Source organism: Coffea arabica, chromosome 3e, assembly GCF_036785885.1.
Source record: "Coffea arabica cultivar ET-39 chromosome 3e, Coffea Arabica ET-39 HiFi, whole genome shotgun sequence".
NCBI lineage: Eukaryota > Viridiplantae > Streptophyta > Magnoliopsida > Gentianales > Rubiaceae > Coffea > Coffea arabica.
In genome coordinates this window covers 6,921,640-6,944,368 of record NC_092315.1, presented here as the reverse complement: position 1 = coordinate 6,944,368, position 22,729 = coordinate 6,921,640, and the positions used below count along the sequence as shown (strand labels likewise).

The 22,729-nt window shown below is 35.5% G+C and overlaps 2 protein-coding genes across 4 annotated transcripts; both read left to right on the top strand.

Annotated features, from left to right (window-relative positions):
• Positions 1–3,166: 3,166 nt before the first annotated feature.
• Positions 3,167–6,775, top strand: LOC113736631 (F-box protein PP2-B11-like). Its single transcript, XM_027263689.2, has 3 exons — positions 3,167–3,882; positions 6,033–6,151; positions 6,251–6,775. The coding sequence occupies exons 1-3, from the start codon at positions 3,619–3,621 to the stop codon at positions 6,672–6,674; spliced, it is 807 nt and encodes a 268-aa protein (XP_027119490.1). The 5' UTR covers positions 3,167–3,618; the 3' UTR covers positions 6,675–6,775.
• Positions 6,776–18,554: 11,779 nt separating this feature from the next.
• LOC113736746 (F-box protein CPR1-like) lies at positions 18,555–22,104 on the top strand. 3 transcript variants are annotated; one of them, XM_027263830.2, is made up of 3 exons: positions 18,555–20,098; positions 20,327–20,525; positions 21,744–22,104. In XM_027263830.2, exon 1 carries the CDS (start codon positions 19,390–19,392, stop codon positions 20,044–20,046), a length of 657 nt encoding a protein of 218 aa, XP_027119631.1. In that variant the 5' UTR covers positions 18,555–19,389; the 3' UTR covers positions 20,047–20,098; positions 20,327–20,525; positions 21,744–22,104. The 3 variants fall into 3 exon arrangements, with proteins under 3 accessions (XP_027119631.1, XP_027119630.1, XP_071940706.1); XM_027263829.2 differs by lacking the exon at positions 20,327–20,525; XM_072084605.1 differs by having other exon boundaries at positions 18,555–20,525.
• The last annotated feature ends 625 nt before the right edge of the window (positions 22,105–22,729 follow it).

The following is a 22,729-nucleotide window of genomic DNA, read 5'->3' as shown; positions in this document are numbered from 1 at the left end:
TTATTATCTCCAGAGAGATACAAGTAAAGAGAATGGCACTTAAATGGACCATAGAATTTTCCTATTAGTTGTGGGGCATAGCTTTCTCCATGCTTTTGGGAACTATCATTATGTGTGTACTTTCATTTCTTTTAGGTGTACACGTCTATTTTATAGCAGCTGAATTAACAGTCCGGTGTTCTTAATAGTTTTTAGCTTTTACTATCACAAGCATATGGCAAAAATTTAAAAGCCCAAGAGTATTATGTAGAAATGTAAAAAAAAAAAATGAATTTATTAATAAAGGATTCTAAGAACTAACTCAAACATAACTTTAGTTATTTATAATATTGAACCATTTTTATCATTCTTTCTTTTTTTTCTTTTTTTCTTTTGTTTCCATGGACTGTCAAAACATGTTTTGGGTTTTATGCAATGTTCTTGGTACATTGATGTTTATTATGATGTTCGATACGGAGCATATGCTGCTTTAGGCTGTAGGACAAGAAAAACAAAACTATATTTTCTTTTTTCCTTCTGAAGAGTTGTGGAATTGCAAATAATTGGCAAAAAGAAAGATATGATTTGATGTTTTTTTGGAAATTGTGTGAACAATTATCATGTGAGAAGCTATGGTGGTTTCATTAGTGAATGGGTCAATATGGAGGAATTCTTTGACAAGGCAGAATTAACAAGAATATTAGATGTGAAGTACAAGTTTAATCTACTCTAATCGGTGAAGACGAAGACGGTGAGTAATCAAAAGTTGGAGTTATACGTGTGAAATTTGTGATAAGTGCCGAACATGTGCAATAATAATAAATAAAATCTAACTACCACCTGAAGCAGTCAATAATCAATTCTAGTACTGGAGCAGGAACTCTAGGTGTGCAATTGGTTACTTGATTCACCTTGTTCCCGAAGAGTAGAGTTTGCTTAATCCGATATACCTGAATTAATTATTTAACTGAATTCACTAACTAGTAGACAGTGGTAAGTAGGGTCGTCTCCTTAGGGACTGGAGAAAAATTTGTTTCCTTTCGAGTCAAGACAAATGGGGGTTTTCACGATTAAATGCTAACTAAATAAATTAACTGCAGAAAATAATTACTTAAGAGAAATAATTAAGAGAACTCTAGTCAAGGGTACACTTCAGAAATGGTTCATGCACTGATCATCGATTCACAGATAATTTCACATTTATTAATAGATTGGTTATAGTTGTCATACACGCGATAAACAACCAACCTTTCCTTAATTTCTCGATAGCTGAGGTACGACCGTTAACTATTTCTCTAATCCAAAAACAACATTAGGTACGACCGTGAGATTTAATTTCTAGATTGCATTAATAATTAGAAAGGTCCAATCCTAACTAACAAACACGCTACGAGGGTTTGTTTAAATTAGATTGTATGTTCCCCTGATATAAATCCAATTACGCCAGTTGCTATTGAGATAGAGATAACGAACAATTACGGATTCAATTACCTCTATTTAGCAAAATAGTCTATATGAATAATTAATTATTGCGCACTAACCAATCATACACAAGGGCTATAACAATTAAAAGCAGGGAACATATAAAAATCAATAAATGAAGAAAATAATTAAAAACGGTTTAGATTTTACAGTAATTGTTGAACCAATTCGTCAGTTGCCCCCTTGACTAGAATGAGGAGTTTAGTTCCCCATAATTAGAGAACAAGCCGCGCGTGTGGAGTTTGGAAACATTTTCAAATCACTTCTCCCAGTTTCGGTCAACAACAAGAGAAAAAAGCAAGGAATTTGTTATGGAATTTCTGGATCTTGTATGGATAGGTTAACCTTTTCGTAACAATGGTATTAGAGCCAAGCAACGAACCCAACGTCCCAGGTTCGAATCTCGCAGAGGCTCTGCCTCGATGAAGGGGGAGTCCCAAAATTACAAGGCCGTCGGGGACGTCGGCCTCTAAGGAGGGGCGTTTGTTATGGAATTTCTGGACCTTGTATGAATAGGTTAACCTTTTTGTAACAGAATTTGATTGCTTCCAATTGTTCTCAAAAGCATACGAATAAGATGGTATGATGTGTCTTCCAATTTCGGTCAAGATCAAGTGAAAAGCAAAGCCAAAGGGTCCACAATGGCGGCTCTCGTTTGCTTCTCCTAGTTTTTTTTTGCTTCTCCTAGTTGCTAAACAAAACATACGAGAAAAAAAAAGGGTTTTTGCTTGCTTTCTCAATTCCGTCAATACCCAATGGAAAAAAAAAAAACATTGACAAGGTCAACACCGGTGGCTTTTATCTCCTGATTGTTTTCAAAGCCACGGCCCACGAAATTCAAAAGCAAAACGAAAAAAGAAACCTCAGCCAAACGAAAATCTCCCCAAAAACAAGTAGTCCCCTGGGAGTCTAATACTTCCTCCCTTCTGTTTTGGTAGCCCCGAAATTCAAGGAAAGGATCTCCTCTTATCGGAAATTGGCATTCAAAATAAACAAGACTCCCTAAATAAAATAAAATAAAGTTTATTACAATTTAATTTCTTCAGCTTTTCAAGCGGACTCCACTGTTTGAAGTGCTTCACGTACGATGAATCCTCTAAATTTTTATTTTAAGCATTTTTCAGCATCAGTTCCTGCAATTAGCACCAAAATTATATCTGAGTAGAATCCACCCAATTAATGAAATACTTAGTCAAATAATTGTGCAATAATGTCCAAAATATCCCACTAAAATGCACCCTATCAATTTGTTTACTACTACTTAAATCTTTTTTAGAAAAGAAAAAGATTGCAGCCATGCATGTGAAAGATTGACCAGAAAAGTTTAAGTTAAAAATAAGCCAGCCAGTGAAAGAACAGGAGGACAGTCAAAGATTGAGAGCTAAGCTTGGCAGCTAGCTTTGCTAAACAGAGAGACTAGGATTCCAATTCCATCCTCATCAAGCTATTGACATTTGACAAAAACAAAACAGTTTTATTACTTCCAAGGAATCGGATGACTAAAAACAATAGCCAGTTTGATGACACCTGGATGCAAAAGCGATGGCATATCATGTTTAGTGACAATTGAATACGAGAATTTTCGCACCATTGAAAGCAACACTTTACCAAAAACCAAACCTGTCACTGCAAACACAGATTGGCATTGATGCAGAGATGCCAGAAAGATTGGTCCGTGGGATCATGAGCCAATTACTACGTGGGATGGGACAGGGATCAGTATTCAGTAGTAGTGTCATATATGTAGTCCATAGATGTGGATGTACACATCTTTGTTTCTTTGTTTGTGGCCCTCCATTTTCTAATGATGATGATGCAACAACAACCTCTGTGAAATGAATTTGTTGTCCCAAAGAGTAGAGTTGTTCCTTGTGAAAAGCCAAATTTGAAGCTATGAGTGGAGAATTGTCATCATCAGAACAGAAGAAGGTTAAGGCTTATTAATCAATCGTTAGTAAAGGACAGGACGTGTATATATTTTGTAACCAATAGAGGACGTGAAAAATAAAAATTATTACAGATTATTGAATCAAAACTGCTAAGACTCTATTCTCTATTCCTTTGCTATTTTCTATTAGAATTTGCCTTTGTTCAGTCGGCTAGTCATCACTTCCACGTTAAGCAAGAAGAACAGTGGAAGAGCAGCTGTCCTATGAGATGGAAGGCCCTTTTGCCAGATTGCCAGAAGGCTTCATATCTGAGATTCTATCACTCACTTCACCTGTGGATGTGATCAGAACGTCAGTTGTCTCAAAAGAGTTCAAGCCTGCTGCTGATTCTGATACTATTTGGGAGAAATTTCTACCATCTGATTATCAAGATATCATTTCAAGATCAGATTCTGCTGTTGATTGCACAACCAAAAAGGCCCTCTACTTTTCTCTCTGTGATTCTCCTCTTCTCCTTGATGGAGGCAGAATGGTACCCCTTATCCGTTTCTGTTATCGGATTTTGTAGTTAATAAATTGTTCTCTATGATTTGATTTTGGCTGACTAGTAGATAAAGTTATGGCAGTAGTCCCCGGTATTCTTTGGAAGTATGAATTTGCTCAGAAAATTACAATTTGTGCCAATTCAATACATATAGCCAAGTTGTTGGGGTAAGCTTTTAAGGTGAAATGTTAAAAATAAAGCTTAGAGATACCATATTAACTGTTTATTGAGTTCTTATTTTCTTGATTTCTTTGATACTTAAAACTTATTTGCATTGACATTGAAGTAATATCTTGCTCTCAAACTTGACAAGAGTAATCATTGTGTCTAATGTGATGCATTTTTTTTTATTTATATGTTTGTACTCTTTCTTGTGCTTGAAACCTTGATCAAATGTTTGTGCTGTTACAGCTAAGACAGAAGTAAAATTAGCCTGATCCGAGTAGGAATTAAGAAAGGCATCCTCCGGTTGTATGAAGAAGTGTGAAAATGAAAGCAGAACCATAGAGGATTCATCTCTTCCGTAATGCACGCTGCTATTAAGAATATGGGAAATTTGTCAAATTGGTCCCTAACATTTACCAAAAACACTTTTTTAGTCCCTGACATATAAAATCAGCCAAAATGCTCCTTCACATTTAAATTGTGAGCCAATTTGGTCCTATTGCTCGTTTTTGCTCATTTCTCCGGCTAAAAATAGCACGCCCCTCTCACGTGGTCATATTTTTAGGGGCAAAACCGGAAACACATTTCATTACCGGTTGAAAGTAAAAGGATAGGGGACCACTACCAAAATACACATTTCACCTTTGGCTCTCAAATTACCCTTTCCCTTTGGCTCTCAAATTACCCTTTCAAGAAACCCTATTTGCATCCCCGAATTAACAAGCATATGGAGCCAAAGGTGATTTGAGAGTGAATGGACAATTTTGTTATAATCAATCTTGAAAATTGGACAATTCAACTTAAGAGTGAATGGTTGCCCTTAGATTGGAAAATGGAGAATTCACAAGCTTTATGCCCTGATCTGGCGAGAAGATTTCGCTGAATGAGTGAAGTTTTTTGTGGCATCCTGAATACTTTGTGCACCTTCCATACATGATGCTTGAGCCGCCCCTTTTAGGCAAAGGAATCACACGAAAAGAAAGGCTAAGTTTCCTGGAAGGATCACATTTTCTTTACCAAACTTGCCAAGCTGGTCTCGGTGAAATCGTCTTCCTCGGTGTGCAGGGGCGGCGGCAGCAAGCTCAAGTGGCCGTCGCTGCTACCAATAGAAGCGGTGGAGCGGAAGGAACAAGAGCTGGGATCGGTCAGAGTGTCGGCTTCAAGAGGGGAATTTTGAGCAATGATAATATTGCGAAACTCGTCTTCCAGGCGGGCCATGGTGATCTGGATCGCGCTGTTGGCCTTAGCAGAGTCGTCTGAGATGCTGGCGGATTCCATTGACCGTTGGATTTCATCCACGGCTTGGAAGTATTTGTCGATCTCATATCGATCGCCGTCGAAGATCATTCTGTCCCTGGCGTCCTCGGAGGCTGTGGAGTCCCAGCGGAGGATGATTTTCTCAGCTGATGCAACAGCCACGGCGTCATTTTCCGGTGGCTCCATAGAGAGTAAAGGGTAATTTGAGAGCCAAAGGTAAAATGTGTATTTTGGTGGCGGTCCCCTATCCTTTTACTTTCAACCGGTAATGAAATGTGTTTCCGGTTTTGCCCCTAAAAATATGACCACGTGAGAGGGGCGTGCTATTTTTAGCCGGAGAAATGAGCAAAAACGAGCAATAGGACCAAATTGGCTCACAATTTAAATGTGAAGGAGCATTTTGGCTGATTTTATATGTCAGGGACTAAAAAAGTATTTTTGGTAAATGTTAGGAACCAATTTGGCAAATTTCCCTAAGAATATTTAAGGCAACATAAAACAATGTGGTCCGGACTCAAAATTTGTGATCAAATTGCCTCCTGTTCAGAACTCTGCAATTTAATCACACTCATCCAACTTCTATCAGTTCTCTTAGATCCCACAAACCTTACATGCACGGTTAACGCCCCCCTTTCAATTCCATTTCCAGCTATAACTTGTAATTCTGTGGTTTTCCATTTTCCCTTGGTGACCATTTGGTTTGAACTTTTGAGCAGAGCTTTTCAGTTGATAAAAGGAGTGGAAAGAAATGTTATATGGTTGGGGCAAGAGAACTCATCATTGCCTGGGCAAGAGATCCATGGTACTGGCATTGGATATCTCGTCCTGACTCAAGGTTCTTCCTCATCATATCTCCAATCAACCCCACACCCAAACTCCTTTGCCAGTGTGATTCAAAGTGATTATAATGTGCCAATCTTTTTTGCATTTGCAGATTCAGAGAGGTTGCCAAGCTTAAGGCTGTTTGTTGGCTGGATATCAGAGGCAGGATAGAAAGTCAAATGTTGTCTACTGGTACTACTTATGCAGCTTTCCTAGTGTTCAAGATAGCAGAGGAGTATTATGGGATTGAGCAAGCAACAAGTTTAATCAGATTTGTAAACCATGAGAGTGACGGTGTGGCCGGAAGAAGAGCTGCACCTGTCCATCTTGTATCAAGGGAAGGTATGAATCATCCAGCAGAATTTGGTGGAAAGTTTCCCAAAATGAGAACAGATGGCTGGATGGAATTAGAACTGGGGAAGTTTTATACTGATAGAGGAGATGATGGTCAGGTGGAGGCTCGACTGATAGAGATTATTAGCCTTCATGGGAAGTCAGGCCTTATTGTCGAAGGCATTGAATTTCGCCCCAAGTGACACAACAAGACTATTTTACTGTTTTGTAGGTGTACTACGTTTTTTCACATAATTTGTGTTTGGATTGAGATAGATTGAAAAAAAATAATTTGCTTCACAAATCATCCCAATTACCTTTTTATCTTTCCAATCACCTTTTTATCTCACATACATTACATTGCAAAAAGTGTTACAGTAATTATCTCAAATAAATCATCCAAATAAACTCTTATCCAAACAAACATACCTAATATTAAGATACAACAAATTTACTCGTACATTTCCGATTAAAAAGAAAATATCACAAAACTTTCTCCCACGAGTTCTAATGGCAATTGAAATTTAACCACTCCCGATTACGTGATACTTTGACTTGCGCGAGATTACATGACTAAAGATAACTACTCCCTCCGTCCCACTTTGATAGTCCTGTTTCTTTTTTCACACAGTTTAAGAAAAAGTAGTTAATTTTGTTGGAAAAGTAAATTTAGATTGCTATTTTCCTAAAATACCCTCACATTAAATATGGTACAACTTTATGGGAACTTGAATTGATGGTAAAAAAAGAATCAACTCTCATTAAATGGGGTAGGTTTATAATAACAACTACTTACATTGAATAAGGGTATTTTAGGAAAATTAAAATACAACTACATTATTCAATTGGAAAGTGGATTACAATTTGGGACAGATGAAAAAGGAATTCAGGACTATCAAAGTGGGACGGGGGGAGTATTTGAAATATAAAAATGACTAATGGATAAGTCACTGAAAGCTATGACGGAGATGGTATGGTCATGATATAGTACTTTCTCAATTTATTTTTTTTTTAACTTCGAGTATAATAATAAATTTTTTTATAAAAACTCTTAAAAGTAACTATCCAAATGAGACTTTTATTTCATCATTGTCCAAAATTCGGTTGGAGTGGCCTAACTGAAATGGGCTAATTTCTCAGAATATACCCCAAAAAAAAAGTCAATGAAATGTATGTCTGACAAGGGTTACTTACAAAATTATACCTGCCGTACTGATTGGAATAATTTTTTTTAATCGCTGCTACTGCAAATTTTTTTAAAAAAGGCAACCGTGACTGTGCTTGGTAGCGGCCGACAATTAGAAAAAGCTGTCGGCCGCTACCGTACTGGACTTAGAATCCGCAATTTTAGACCAAGGGCTTGCACATGGAATGGACCACTTAGCAATGTGCCCTGCCTTTCCCTGGCAACTGGTGGACCTCTCCAGCTTATGGTCAACTCAACTTTGCCAACCTAGGATAGATGAATTGGATCGGACAAAAATGCATGCCCTATGCCCTATGCCCTATGACTAGAGGTGGCAAAATGGGCGGGATGGGCGGGATTTGCTTGGGTTTGAGATGGAACCGAGTCATATGGGTTTGGGCCCAACCTTACCCATATGTGTTTTGGGATTAACTTGGGCGGGATCATTTTGGGATGGGTTTAGATTGATCCCGCCCAATACCCAAATCCATTTTCTACATATTTTTTTTCCTTTAATTCATTTTTTATTTTTATATAATTTTAATATTTTTGATTTATTAAATTTCTTTTAGTTTTATTAAATAAACATGCAAGTGCTTTATACTCAAGATTCTCACCAAAAATTGGATTAACAAATAAAGAAAAAGATAGATATACAACCATATTCCAACATATATCAAGATGGCCAAGGTCCTTAGGATGTTGAATATTTATCCTTATCATTGTCCAAGGATGATAGGTCTAAACTAACTGAAATGCTGGAAATTCTTGTGGATAATGACTAGGAAGACTACTAGATTATATTCGCTGGTATGACTATAAAAATTGTTAAAGATAATTTTTGAATCTAAGATTCCGTTTGGATTGACTTTTTTTCAAAAAATAAGTTTTTCAAATACAATGTTACAGTAATATACAATAACTCAAGAAACATCCCATCCATATTAATATATCAAATATTTCAAAAAGAATTTATAGTAAAAATTTTTCATATACACTGCTACAATAAAATATTTCAAAAACACCTACCAAAAACAGCTAATCCAAACGGAGCCCTTGCCATTTGAGCCCAATGGGTACCCAAGTATTTCCCATCCTTTCCCATTCATTAATGGGTATAGTTGGGATGTGTCCCAACTTAAACCCAATACCAAATTATAATATCCATCCCGCCCAAAGTTCCTTTGGGCATGGGTAGCCCATTGGGACTTGGGACAAATTGCCAGCTCTACCTATGACTACTGCAAAGATACCAAGCGATTCAATGGACTAATGCCATTGCCAGCTGAGTGTTCGTTGGCACAGTGCCAACAGTAGTATTAGAAACGAGGATCAATACTCAGCATAATAACCCACCCTCAGTTTATGGGGTAATTTGACAATAAATCACACATGTATTCCTGTTTAATTTTCTTGATTTTAATTCCCTGGAGATATTCCACATGCTTAAATTATTATTTTGATGCAAATTTGGATTTTGATTGGTTTCAGAATGTATTTTTCCAGTTTTTTCCTTTCCAAGTTGCGGATCACAATTTCTTTATTTTTTGAAAAATGATTGTCCATTTTCTTCCTGTTTTCCGAAGTTCATGAGCTGTGTTTTGTGCTTTAAGGGGTCGAATTTTACTTACCATTAAATAGACTCGTACCACCAGCCAGAAACAAGAGAAGAAAAATGCCTTTTAATTCATGGTCCTGAGGTTTTATGTTCCCAGATCAAGGGCAGAGTAGAAACCACAAAGTTGGACAGTTATTAGACAAGTTTGCAGTACACAGACTGAGCATAGACAAAATTATGCTGGAGGATATAAAATTTTAAGCAACTTTGTAGGTAATCCTGAATCATAGAATGATAAAATTAAGTAGTGAGAATACAAAATTTGGAAAGGAAGAAGCTGGAAGGGGATGGGGAAGATGAAAATTGAACCATTCTTCTAAGAGGAGGAACAAAAATCCATCTGTTTGATCACTTACTTGCCAAAATCATACTACCAAGAACGTCAAACTCTTAGTCTGAGAAACAATCCATGGTAGACAAAAAGATCAAGAAGCAAATGCAAAAGGACGGATGTAACGATTTCCGTTAACCGCCTGGCACTTTTTTTTTTTTTTGACTGCTTGTACTCTGGCGTGCTGACTGTGCACGGAAGGGGACAGTCAGTTTTTAAAAAAAAATTAGGCAGCTGCTGACCTTTTTAAAAAAAAAATTTTGTGACAGAGCGATTTAAAAAATTTATTTTTTCAGCACGGCAGTTATAGTTTGAGAAATACCCCTGTCAGAGTTTCATTTGGCGGATTGTTTTTTTTCACGTATATTCTGAAAAATTAGCCACCGAAATGGATAATTAAGGATCAATAGAATTGCAGCCCCGCGAGAAGAAGAAGTTGGGATTCGTGTCATGGGCTATTCTCATTTGAAACAACACTCAAGACTCGAGAAAAGAGAAGCCATCAGCCTAGAAACAAGAAACAAACAGGAGAAAGAGAGAGAGAGCGATGGTTCGGAGAGGGACATTTTGGGATTAGACAGCAGACATCATGATTAGTTGTGTTTGGACTATATTTTTTTAAATTTTTTATAAAAAAATTATTGTAACGATTTGATGTATGTAAAATAAAAAGATGATAGAAAAATGTGCTCACGAAAACATAGCAAATTTTCGACAGAAAATGGCTGTCCAAACACAGCCTCTTTCGGCCTCCGCAATTCTTGACCCTCTCCTCCACTTTTAAGTCATTTTATGAACAGTAGTCCAAACCCAAGACGGCCAGCATTGATTTTTTTTTTTTAATACGATAAATTCTATTATACAACTATTTTTTATCTAATACTATATTGGAGGAATCCAAAGAGGTTAAGAGAGGAATCCGGGTGACTTAATCACTTTTCTGAAAAGTCTGAATTTTGAATGCAGGTCCAAATAAAGCGTTGGGACTCTATTCTCTCGTACCTTAGTTAAGAAACACACACACACCAGATATAAACTAAACCCACGGCCCAACCCAAAAGGCAATTGCTGACTTAAGGGTTGAACCGAGGAGCTTATATCCAACACACACACACCTCTCTCTATCGATGTGGGAGGGAGAACAACGGAGGGAAAGGGGACGGGGATGGCTTATCGTTGGGACTCTATTGATCACCACTATTTTAATTGTCGTTGGTTGGTGATTAGTGGTACTAAAGTGGTTGTATATAGTTTCTGTAAAGTAACAGAAGACGCCCTACGTTAGTTACGCGCACACACTTTGGGTACTTTGCGGGCTGGGTTAATGTGAGGAGTTATTTAAAAAGTTAAAAAAATGACAGTGATCGTTTACAAATGACTATGAATTACTCTCACTGTGACTATGGATACATAATTAAAAGCTACAAATTACTTTCAATCTAGAAATTAGTAGAGCCTGCAAAAATCTAAAATTTTATAAGTTTATTTCATATTTAAAAAAAATATTACACTTACGTTTTAGTAACAAAATTACACCTATCTCTCTTGATTTGATAGTTTTAGTAACAAAATATTAAAATAATATTGACTTGGTCAAATTTTTAAATGAATACCCAAAAATGCCATTGTATAATGAATTTTAATATATTTCCTTATACAATTATAAGATTATCGAGTATAATTTTAAGGAAAATGTGCCAAATTTTTCATGTCCATACCAACTATTTAATAAAATAATAATAATAATAATTTTATCACTATGATAGGATACTTTTGATGATATTTTATTATGGATTTAGATTTAGAAGATAGAAAATAAAATATTGAAATAATTTATTTAGAGTTTATGAATTTTTCGAGTAGTGAAATTATCATAATTTGGTAGTAGATTTGGGCCATTTCTTTTTTATTTATTATTAATTTTAATACCAAAAAATAGAAAACAAAGATCAGCAAAAATATTAGATTACATATAAGTTAACTCATCAAAAAAATCACTAGTTCGATATTTAGATATAATAGAAACTAGACATAATAGTGATAGTTCTATTGTTTTATTGGCAAAAAAAATTTAAAAAAAAGGAATAAGAAGGAAAAAGAATGAAAAAATAATTTTAAAAGTCATTATACTTAGTATAAGCATAACAAACAAGGGAATTTCATTAAAATATTTAATAGCAGTATGATTATTTTAAATGACAAGGGAAGTACGTGCAATTTTTAAAATGTTAACGAAGCTAAATGAAATTTTTAAAAACCTCAAGGGAGGTTTATGAAATTATCCCTTTTTATATTTATACCGTCATATTATTTAAGTTTGCATGTGTTGTTTATTTTAAGTTTTCTTTACCTCATGTGACATAAGTAGTAGAAATTTGGCACCCAGTAGTCTAACTAACTTTAGCCCCCAACAGGGACTCAACTGGTGACCACATACATTAGTATCGCGTAAGTCACTAATTCGAACTTTGCTGTGCGAAATTACTGTACATTCTTGGGCGGGGTTCTGTACCCCTGTGTTGATAACCCAAACATCTGTACGACCATCATTAGCAAGATAAAGTAAACAAAGGAGTTCTTGGAAAACATCCAAGGTTGGCTTAAACAAAGATTTAGAATCTTCATCACAGCCAATTTTTTTACGTCTCTGTTGCTAAATCAAGAGAATCAATAATATATCCACCAGCATCTCCTTCCAGTGACCAATGCAACTTCCCATTCACAAACTTACCACAGTACCCCACCGGAGGGCAACCACCTTGAAAATACTCTATAGTCTTCCAGGTTCCATCCTTGGAACTATAGACCTTAAACTTAACGCCTTCGGGATCCATGTACACCCCTGGTACCAATGACAGAGCCAAGGGGGCTGAGGGAGGCCATGACCCCTTAAGTTTTGAAAATTTTAATTCATAATATGTAAATATATGTATAAGACAAAGTTGGCTCTCCCTAATTTTTTATAATTTTAGTTTATATTCCGATAGAGTTTATATATATATATATATATATATATATATCTGTGTGTGTATGAATCAGCCACCTTTGATTTAATTTTTTCTTCAAAAAAAGTTATTTATTTTTATTGTGCTAATTATTTAACATTCAAAAAATTAAACATATAATTTGATAATCCATAGTAAATTGACCCAATTTGATATATTATAATAAAAGACTCAATTCATAATTATCAATGGGCTAAAACAAAAATAATTATTTTATTGGTCCATATACAAATATACAACTTAGCCTAATTGATAAAAAATTTAAACTTAGTGATCTATACTCTTGTTGACCCATATACAAATATACAAATAATTACTTGAAGGCTTGGTGAAGACAAGAAATTGAGTGATCTATCATGTTGTTGACAAATTAATTATATTTGTTCTCACTCTTCCTATGTCAACTGCAACTATAGAACGGACATTTTCAATTATGAATATAATCAAAACAAAGCTCCAAAACAAGATAAAAGATAATTTCTTGAATGATTGCCTAACAATGTACATAAAAAAAGGAAGTTGTTCGAAAATTTAGCATTGATTCAATTATACATGAATTTAGTTCTATAAAAGAATGTAAATCTCAATTTACTTTTAATAAAAGAGGATGAAATTTCAAGGTATGCTAACATAACTTTTATCTTTTTTAAAATTGAAAATAGTTATATTTATATTGCATCGTTATATTTTTGTTTTTGCGCAAGTGACATATTGGAACATCTTTTCATAATGTGCAACTTAGGTGATTTGTGATGTTATAAGATATTTAATCAAAGGTTATTTCTTGTCTTAATTTAGTTATGACTATGTTACATATTTATGAAATAGACATACCTTTATAATTAAAATCAATATTTGATATTTTAAGATGTCACATATTTAAATAAATAAAAATTATTTTGAACATAACATATTAAGATAATTTTGTTCGAAAAAATTTTGGGCCCCCAAGAAAAAAATCCTGACTCCGTCACTGCCCATTTTACCTTAAAGTTGGCAAGCGAACGAGATTGAAACCAATTAAAGGGTCCACCTGTTGCTAAATGTCTACTGATTTAGCTTCAATTTGTGATCATGGAAGTAGCTTCACCATCTCATGCTTTCTTGTATAGATGCTGATTCTTTATTTCATGGTTGTACAGGGAATTTGATGGTTAGGCATTCCCCTTATCTGGTGTATGTGATTTTGCCTATACAGAGATAACATAAAATAAATAAGAAAATGACTAAACACACAAAAAATAATTATAGGAAGTTATTTGAAATATTTATTTGAGATGATTCCTGTAACACTTTTTCTGATTTTTTGTGATGTGATACATGTGAAATACAAAGGTGGTTGAAAATTGAGTGTGTGATGCAGGCAAAGCAAAATTAAATTTTTTTTTTAAATCTTATAATCCAAACGCTTTTTATATTTAATGCAATTTTGAGCTGCTGACTCTTAACATCATCAGTTATCAAATGTGTTAAAAAGAAAGAAAATGCTGCAACAATGAAAATGTGCTATATGTAGTCGAGTGCCACAAAATGCAGAATTATGCTTTGTAGATAACAAGAATTGCATTAGTTGGAAAAGGAGGACAAGCCTTTTTTCTTTTATCAAGATGGTAGCTTGATGGTATTCATTCGTCTCATATCTGTTTCTTTTGCCCCCTCTTTTGTCTCATGGCCTCCTCCTCCTCCTCAGAGTAAGGCGAAACTAGGCTTTGTGTACAAGGAAAGGCATGATAACCTTTTATGTTTTGATCTTGAAATGGAATATTATTTGGATAGAGTATTATTTGGAATAATTGCTGTAGCATTTTTTACATTATGGGAACCAACTTTGTCTTATACATATATTTACATATTATGAATTAAAATTACCACAACTTAGCTCCCCTCAGCCCCTTGGCTCCGTCATTGAAAATGGGAATACAACAACACAAGAATGAAAATGGGAATACAACAACACAAGAATTAGGGGGACTAATATCTCTTCTGGCTTCATGTTCACTTTTGTACGATGTTAAAATTGCATACATTCGAGTGGTTCTTCTTTGACAGTTAATTCATGATGCAAAAGTGTAATTTAGCTCCAAATCACTGTAACTTTTGTTGATACTATGACGTCCATAGTAGAAAAAGGACTTTCTACCAGGAGAACGCCAGTAATTCCCTAGTACTGCTAGCTTATTAGGCCTTGAACAATTTTTAGTTCAAGAAAACAGGTGAACTTGTCCAAACTAGAACAAGAAAACAGAGGCACAAAGCCCGTTGAAGCTCAAAGCTCTTTGCCTGGTTGCTGCGAACTCCAGCCAAAGCAGACCTCACCATGGCAAGAGAAAGAACTTCAACCTGCTGTAATCAAACAAACCCAACTTAAGGCACAAATGCCAGACTCTGAGTTTCCTCCACTCCCACCCAAAATTTGAACATTTCCCAGTTTCAGAGCTTCCCTGTAAACTCATCGCTTAAATGCTCTAAAGACTCCCAAGTAAAGTCTCTCTCAAAATTGGAGTGCGCCTAAAAAACTTCGGCTATGTTTCTGATAAACCAATTTTGTCTTTCAAATCTAGAGTAATAAATTCCAAAAATAACTCTAAAAAAACACATCATCTCAAAATACTACCCACCACCACCCATCTCCCTCCACCGTCGCCGCCGCCGCCGCCACCTCCCTCCCCCCTCCTCCTCGCTCTCCTTCTCCTTCCTCTTCAAAATTTCACTAGATAAGCATGATTAGAGCCATCTTAAGCTCATGTTTAGCAATTGCTGACCAATTGTTTGTTTTAAGGACGGTACTTTTCAATCTTTACCAACTGCACCAATCACCAATGTAATTGACATTGACACCCAATGAAACAAATTTCTCGTTTTTTTTGCTTTGTGTTATTGCATTGAGTTGATGTATATTCAGGATAGGGATGATTTATCTCTCTGGGACCCGTGATTTTAGAAAATTTAAGCAGTCGACCAGGTCTGGTTTTCCAGTTTAGCCTAATTAGGAGTATACTTTTCGATTTATTTATGATGAGTCCGGCGATGATTATGAAGTCTTACGGGGGTTTACAAGAGCTCTGGGTTCGTTTGGACTGCTCAGGCATGTTGTTGCACACGGGAAGGTTTATTGGCTGCTTTGATTTGGCCTTCTGTACATTGATTTCGGGAAGCTACCTAATTATGAAAGGAGGATGGTGGTTGTGGTTTAGCTTAAGGAGTTTGGGAGGCATTCTTTGTCTGCTTTAGGATAGTAATGCAAGTAGTGCAGGCAGCATATGGTTGATGAATGAGTATAGGATGAAAGATTATGGAATGAAGCACTTGTTCTGCCTCTGTGAAATGGTTCTGGTGTTGAATGCTTGATCACCAGCATTCTGCCTATTAGAGGCGGGCGAAACATTTTGTTGCTTTCTGGATCAGTTTTTTCCCTATAATCCAGATGATGCATCATTCAGGTTTCACGAGATCACAAATTATAACATGTTGAAGGGCCAATTAAAGCACAGCGCAAGTACACCATGGATTTCTGGTCAGTAAGTGGTGAGGTTGACAAGACTAAAAAGCACTCCACAAGAAAATCACGAGAGAAAACAAGAACATAGCCTTCCCCTGGATTGAAATTGATTGCTGATCTATTATTTTCCAAAATTGTTTCCATGATCGCTTGGGCAAAACTAAACTATTCATGTAAGTCACAGCTTTCACTTTGTTAAACAATGAGGTTATACATGTATAAACTTCTGCTGAAACATAATTTGAATCTCAACACAAAAGGGTGAATGCTTGGTGCGACAAAATGAGGTTTTGTATTCAAGCTCTGGGATTGAACACAAGCACTTTATCATAAAAAAAACCTAAAGAAAATGTTCTGCTGGCCGTTGTTGTTCCCAAATAGAAAGAAATTTTGCTTCTTGATGTTTGTTGTGCAATGAGCAGCAAATATGTGTGTGTGTGTGTGTGTGTGTGTGTCCAGTCAGCACTCACCACAGCAGGAACAGAATTGCCTCTTATTCTGCAACATTATAGACTGAGACGGGAAGATCAGGAAAAAAAAAATACTGGTTAGGATAGAGACCATATTCATGGAATGAAAAGAATGACTTGGCTCAGGAATCTATTCATGATGGAGGATATATGACAAACAAACATTAATTATTACAGCCTACAGGTTTCACATCTCATTACTAGAGTATTTTATGTGGTAATCAATCTCCTCTATTGACTGAATCTACATATAAAATCAAGAACTTATTCCTCATTAGTTTTCTACAGTCATTAACCTTAGATATATGGTCATGCCAAATGATATAAAAACAAATACGAGCTAGTTCAACTGGCTAAGTTTACATAGTTAGATAAAAAACAGTATTCTTGTAATCAGATCTACATGTACATGTAGGATTTACTCATACATCGTCAGTATAGGAAAGATTTACTCATATGAGTGTGTCTAGATTGTCAATTATTTCACTTTATTTATACCTTATTTACACACACTGATTTGCTTACATCATCAACACATTTTCGAATCACCTTTTTATCTCACATACATCATATCAAAAAGTACTACAGTATTTTTTCACAAAATTATCTCACATAATTTACAATCGAACACACTCATATTAGAGGAATCCAAAGAGGTTAAGAGAGGACGCGGGGTGACTTAATCACTTACTGAAAAGTCTGAATTTGAATGTAGGCCCAAATAGAGCGTTAAGACACTATTGATCACAACTATTTTAAGTGTAGTTGTTTGGTTAGCATTGATTAGTAGTACATAAGTACTTGTAGTTGTATATTGTTTCTGTAAGGTAAGAGAAGGCGCCGAGACCGCCCTACATTACGTACACACACTTTGGGTACTTTTGCGGGATGGGTTAATGTGAGGAGTTATTGAAAAAGTTAAAAAAGAACTCCCAAGAAAATGACAGAGATCGTTTACAAATGACTGTGAATTACTATAATTACTCTTAATGTGACTATGGATACATAATTAAAAGCTACAAATTACTCTCAATCTATCAATGTTCAATCTAGAAATTACTAGAGCCTGCAAAAATCTAAATTTTATAAGTGTATTTCATATTTTAAAAAAAAAATATTACACTTACGTTTTAGTAACAAAATTACACCTATCTCCTTTGATTTGATAGTTATAATAACAAAATCTTAAAATAATATTGACTTGATCAAATTTTTAAATGAATACCGAAAAACACCTTTGTATAATGAGTTTTAATTTATTTTTTTATACAATTATAAGATTATCTAGTATAATTTTAAGGAAAATGTGCCAAATTTTTTCATGTCCATACCAATTATTTAATAAATAATTATAATAATAAATTTATCACTATGATAGGTCATTTTTGATGATATTTTATTATGGATTTAGATTTAGAAGATAGAAAATAAAATGTTGAAATAATTTATTTAGAATTTATGAATTTTTCGAGTAGTGAAATTATCATAATTTAGTAGTAGTTTTGGGTAATTTCTTTTTTATTTATTATTAATTTTAATACCAAAAAAAATAGAAAACAAAGATCAGCAAAAATATTAAATTACATATAAGTTAACTCATAAAAAAAATCACTAGTTCGATATTTGGATATAATAGAAACTAGAGGTAATAGTGATAGCTCTATAGTTTTAATGGCAAAAAAATTTTAAAAAAAAGGAATAAGAAGGAAAAAAATGAAAAAATAATTTTAAAAGTCATGTATACTTAGTATAAGCATAACAAACAAGGGAATTTCATTAAAATATTTAAGGACATTATTATTTTTTGAAATGATAAGGGAGGTATGTGTAATTTTTAAAATCTTAAAGGAGCTAAATGAAATTATTAAAAATTTCAAGAAGGTTTCTGAAATTATCCCTTTTTATATTTATACCAACTGTCATGTTATTTAAGTTTGCACGTGTTGTTTATTTTAAATTTTCTTTACATCATGTGACATAAGTAGTCGTAAGGAGACTGAATTTGGCACTCCCAGTCCCAGTAGTCCAACTGACTTGCCCAGCGGCCTTCAACCCGCTCGGAGTCTTTGCCGGTACCGGGAAAGTCAACAGGTCATGCATCCTCTGAAACACTAGCCCAGCCATTTCTTCCTTTCTTGGCAGCAAAAAGATCCTCCAACCGAAAAGCAAATCACTTAAAACAGATGGGAAACATACTTGCATTCCCGAAGCGATCCCCTCCTTCCCTTTTCGAGAAGCGATCCCCTCCTGAGAACCTTTTCGACCTTCCCTTTGACGTCCAGTGTTACAGTGTAAGATCCTCTCCGGGCTGCCATTGAAATCCCTCGTGCAATTCAGTTGCGCTTCAAAGCAAGCGAGGGAATTAATTGACGACCCGATATTCATCAGAGCCCATCTAAAATTGATCAATAGCTTAACAGACAGCCGAAGGGTGCTTATTTTGTGGTGGGATCCTAACTTATGTCGTCTCAAACAGTGTTCTCTTAGCTCGTTATTGTGTGCACCAAGTACTGAAACTGTTGACATTAATTATCCACCATTTAAAAATCCCTTTACTGGTGTCAGAGTTGTGGGCTGCTGTAATGGATTAGTTTGTATTGTCTTTGACGGAACTAAAATAATTTTGTGGAACCCATCTACTCGAAAATCAAAGATCGTACCGGATTTAGGCATTAGGGTAGAGGAAGATAAAGGTTTACCGGTTGTGACGTACTTAATATTTTCATGGGGTTTTGGATATGACAAGATTGAGGATGATTACAAAGTAGTAGCGGTGGCGTACGAGGCTGACCAAGGCGCTGCTACGGCCATGGATGGCGAAGTCCCTAAGGTTAAGGTTAAGGTTAAGGTTAAGGTCTACAGCACCAAGAAAGGAATTTGGAAGCGTATAGGGGATTTTCAAGGTGGTTATCCTCCGCTGGGGGTAGATGGTACATTTGTGAATGGGAAGTTGCATTGGTCACTGGAGGCAGAAGCTGGTGGAGATATTGTTTCCCTTGATTTAACAACAGAGACGTATGGACGGATAGAGAAACCTGAACAGATGAAGAAACCTGAAATTAAATGTGATGAAGATTCTGAATCTTTGTTTGAGCCAGTCTTGGAAGTTTACCAAGAAAAGCTTTGTTTACTTTGTTCTGTGGATAATGGTCATACAGATGTTTGGATGATGGAGATATATGGGGTTACAGAATCGTGGAAAATGCAGTTCGCTATCCTGATTAATAATCCTGGCGGGATTTCTAGACCATTGTGCCGGTCAGAGGACGGTGAAGTTTTAGTGTCAACTGGCACCAAGTCGGTACGCTACAACCCAGATAATGCTGCATATGTTGATATTCCATTTCGAGATCAAAACATAGAAGTTTATCATGCCTTTCCTTATACACAAAGCCTAGTTTTGCCTTACTCTAAGGAGGAGAAGGATGCTATAGAACAAAGGAGGAGGTGTAAGAAACCGAGATGAGACAATTGAATACCATCAAGCTACCATCTTGATTAAAAAAGAAAAAAAAACGGTTTGTCCTCCTTTTCCAACTGATGCAATTCTTGCTATCTACACAGCTTAATTCTGCATTTGTGGCACTCGACTATATATAGCACATTTTCATTCTTGCAGCATTTTCTTTCTTTAACACATTTGATAACTGATGATGTTAGAGTCGGCAGCTCAAAATTGCATTATTTTTTGTGTGTTTATTTATCTTCTTATTTATTTTATGTAATCTCTATATCTTTATCGATAGCAAAATCACATACACCAGATAAGGGGAATGCCTAACCATCAACTTCTCTGTACAAGCATGAAATAAAGGAGTATCTATACAAGAAAGCATGAGATAGTGAAGCTACTTCCATGATCACAAATTGAAGATAAATCAGTATACATTTGGCAACAGGTGGACCCTGTAATTGGTTTCAATCTCGTCGCTTGCCAAATTTAAGGTAAAATGGGAATACAACAACAGAAGAATTAGGGACTAATCTCTCTGCTGGCTTCATGTTCACTTTTGTACGATGTTAAAATTGCATACATTCGAGTGGTTCTTCTTTGACAGTTTATTCATGATGCAAAAGTGTAATTTAGCTCCAAATCACTGTGACTTTTGTTGATACTATGACGTCCATAGTAGAAAAAAGGACTTTCTACCAGGAGAACGCCAGTAATTCTCTAGTACTGCTAGCTTATTAGACCTTGAACAATTTGTAGTTCAAGAAAACAGGTAAACTTGTCCAAACTAGAACAAGAAAACAGAGGCACAAAGCCCGTTGAAGCTCAAAGCTCTTTGCCTGGTTGCTGCAAACTCCAGCCAAAGCAGCCCTCGCCCTGGCAAGAAAAAGAACTTCAACCTGCTGTAATCAAACAAACCCAACTTAAGACACAAATGCCAGACTCTTGAGTTTCCTCCACTCCCCCCCCCCCCCCCCCCAAAAAAAATTTGAACATTTCCTAGTTTCAGAGCTTCCCTGTAAACTCATCGCTTAGATTCCATTCATGAAATCCAGTATTTGTCTTGCATAAAATCAAGTATTCCCTGTTAGTCCATTCAAATTTTCAAATTTGGACTTGTTGGTGAAGCAATTTGGAATTATTTATCAAGCGATTTGGGATTTCTGGACTTCTAAGTGCTCAGTGTTATCTCATTCCTTCCTCCAACTAGTATTTTTTTTGCTCTCATTTTGCACTTAATGTAAATTCTCTCTTGCTACTGTTTAGTTTAGAAAATAAAATCTAGTGTCTCAGTTGCTAGATAGATTTTGCCAACCTAGTATGTAGCTATATGCTATACTTTTCATGCCATCTTGTCACTGATCAATTAGTTTTTCTTTCTTAGTTTTGGGCAAATTGGGAGGTCTAATAAGATCTGGATTTTTTTTATTGTTCTTTGTGAGAACCAAGATTAAGGTTAGCGCTTTGGTTTGGCATACTAGTAAATAAACAGCTTGGAATTGTCTTGCTTGTCCTCAGCTAAAGAAGCCATAAAGTACTCATCAACCTTCTGATGGGGATTTTTAAATAGGAAAAACTGCATTTCATATTAATTTATGGCCCTGAGGTGATTATCTGTTGCTATATGACATGAAGTGCAGTGAATCCTATGCTGTTTCATCCCTTGTACAATGTGTTTCATAGTACTAATATCAATTGCTCTTTGAGAACAGTTTAAATGTGTTGCGGCTCTGCGCTCCCCAAGACTTTGTCTCTTGTGTTCCAAACATGAAATGTCTCATGTCCATGGATGGAAGACTGTTGAAGACTGATTCTATACCTGCAGATTGTTAGAAACAATTATGCTTGACCTCCTACTCCTTATATCAGCCTTGGTGTCGATAGTAGTCATTATTTTGGCTGTCATGCACACTTGTTGTGCAGCTTCTTTGAACTTCTCTAAAGGTTTTGGTCCTTCCAAACCTGTCTCTTGAACTTGGAATATTGATCTTTGGCTTCTTATTGTAAAACAAGAGAATGACTCCTTATTTTCGTGGACGAATTCCAGAATCTCTCCATTTGTGCTTGTGTATATACACCTGGTAGCCTTTGGCTTTATAATCTCTGCAGGTTTGAGAATCCACGTGGTCATTTATGAAAAAGAATTTCATGAGCTGGTTTCTCGTGAACAAACTCAGCCATTGCACTTTTCTTGTGAAAAAGAATTACATGAGCTGGTGCCTTTTGACGTAATATTAGTAAGAAGACATCATCCACCAACTATTCTTACATGATCCGCAACGATCCTTAATGTAAAATAAACATACATGTGTCACTCTATTACGTAGTGTAAAGAAGTATAACATTAAAAATGTGACAAAATATGTAAATTCCCAAAATACTAATGTATACTTATTTTATGGAATGAAAAATGTAATATCTGATGAGCAATAAAGAATACATATATGTAACTATACACATATATCTAATTGGTATAGGAAGCTACCATTACGAATTTTCTTTTTCCTTCTGTCTTGCTTTCTTTGTATTTCCTATGTTTACTTTACTAATCAATACCTCCATCCCCAATATTTGTCATTTTTCGGCGACTCAAAATAATAAAGTTCTAAATTTAAAGCCTTGATATGATTAGATAGATGGCATTTCAATGCACGCATTAGGAATTTGGCTTGCTATCTATTGTTATCTTTGTGTAATT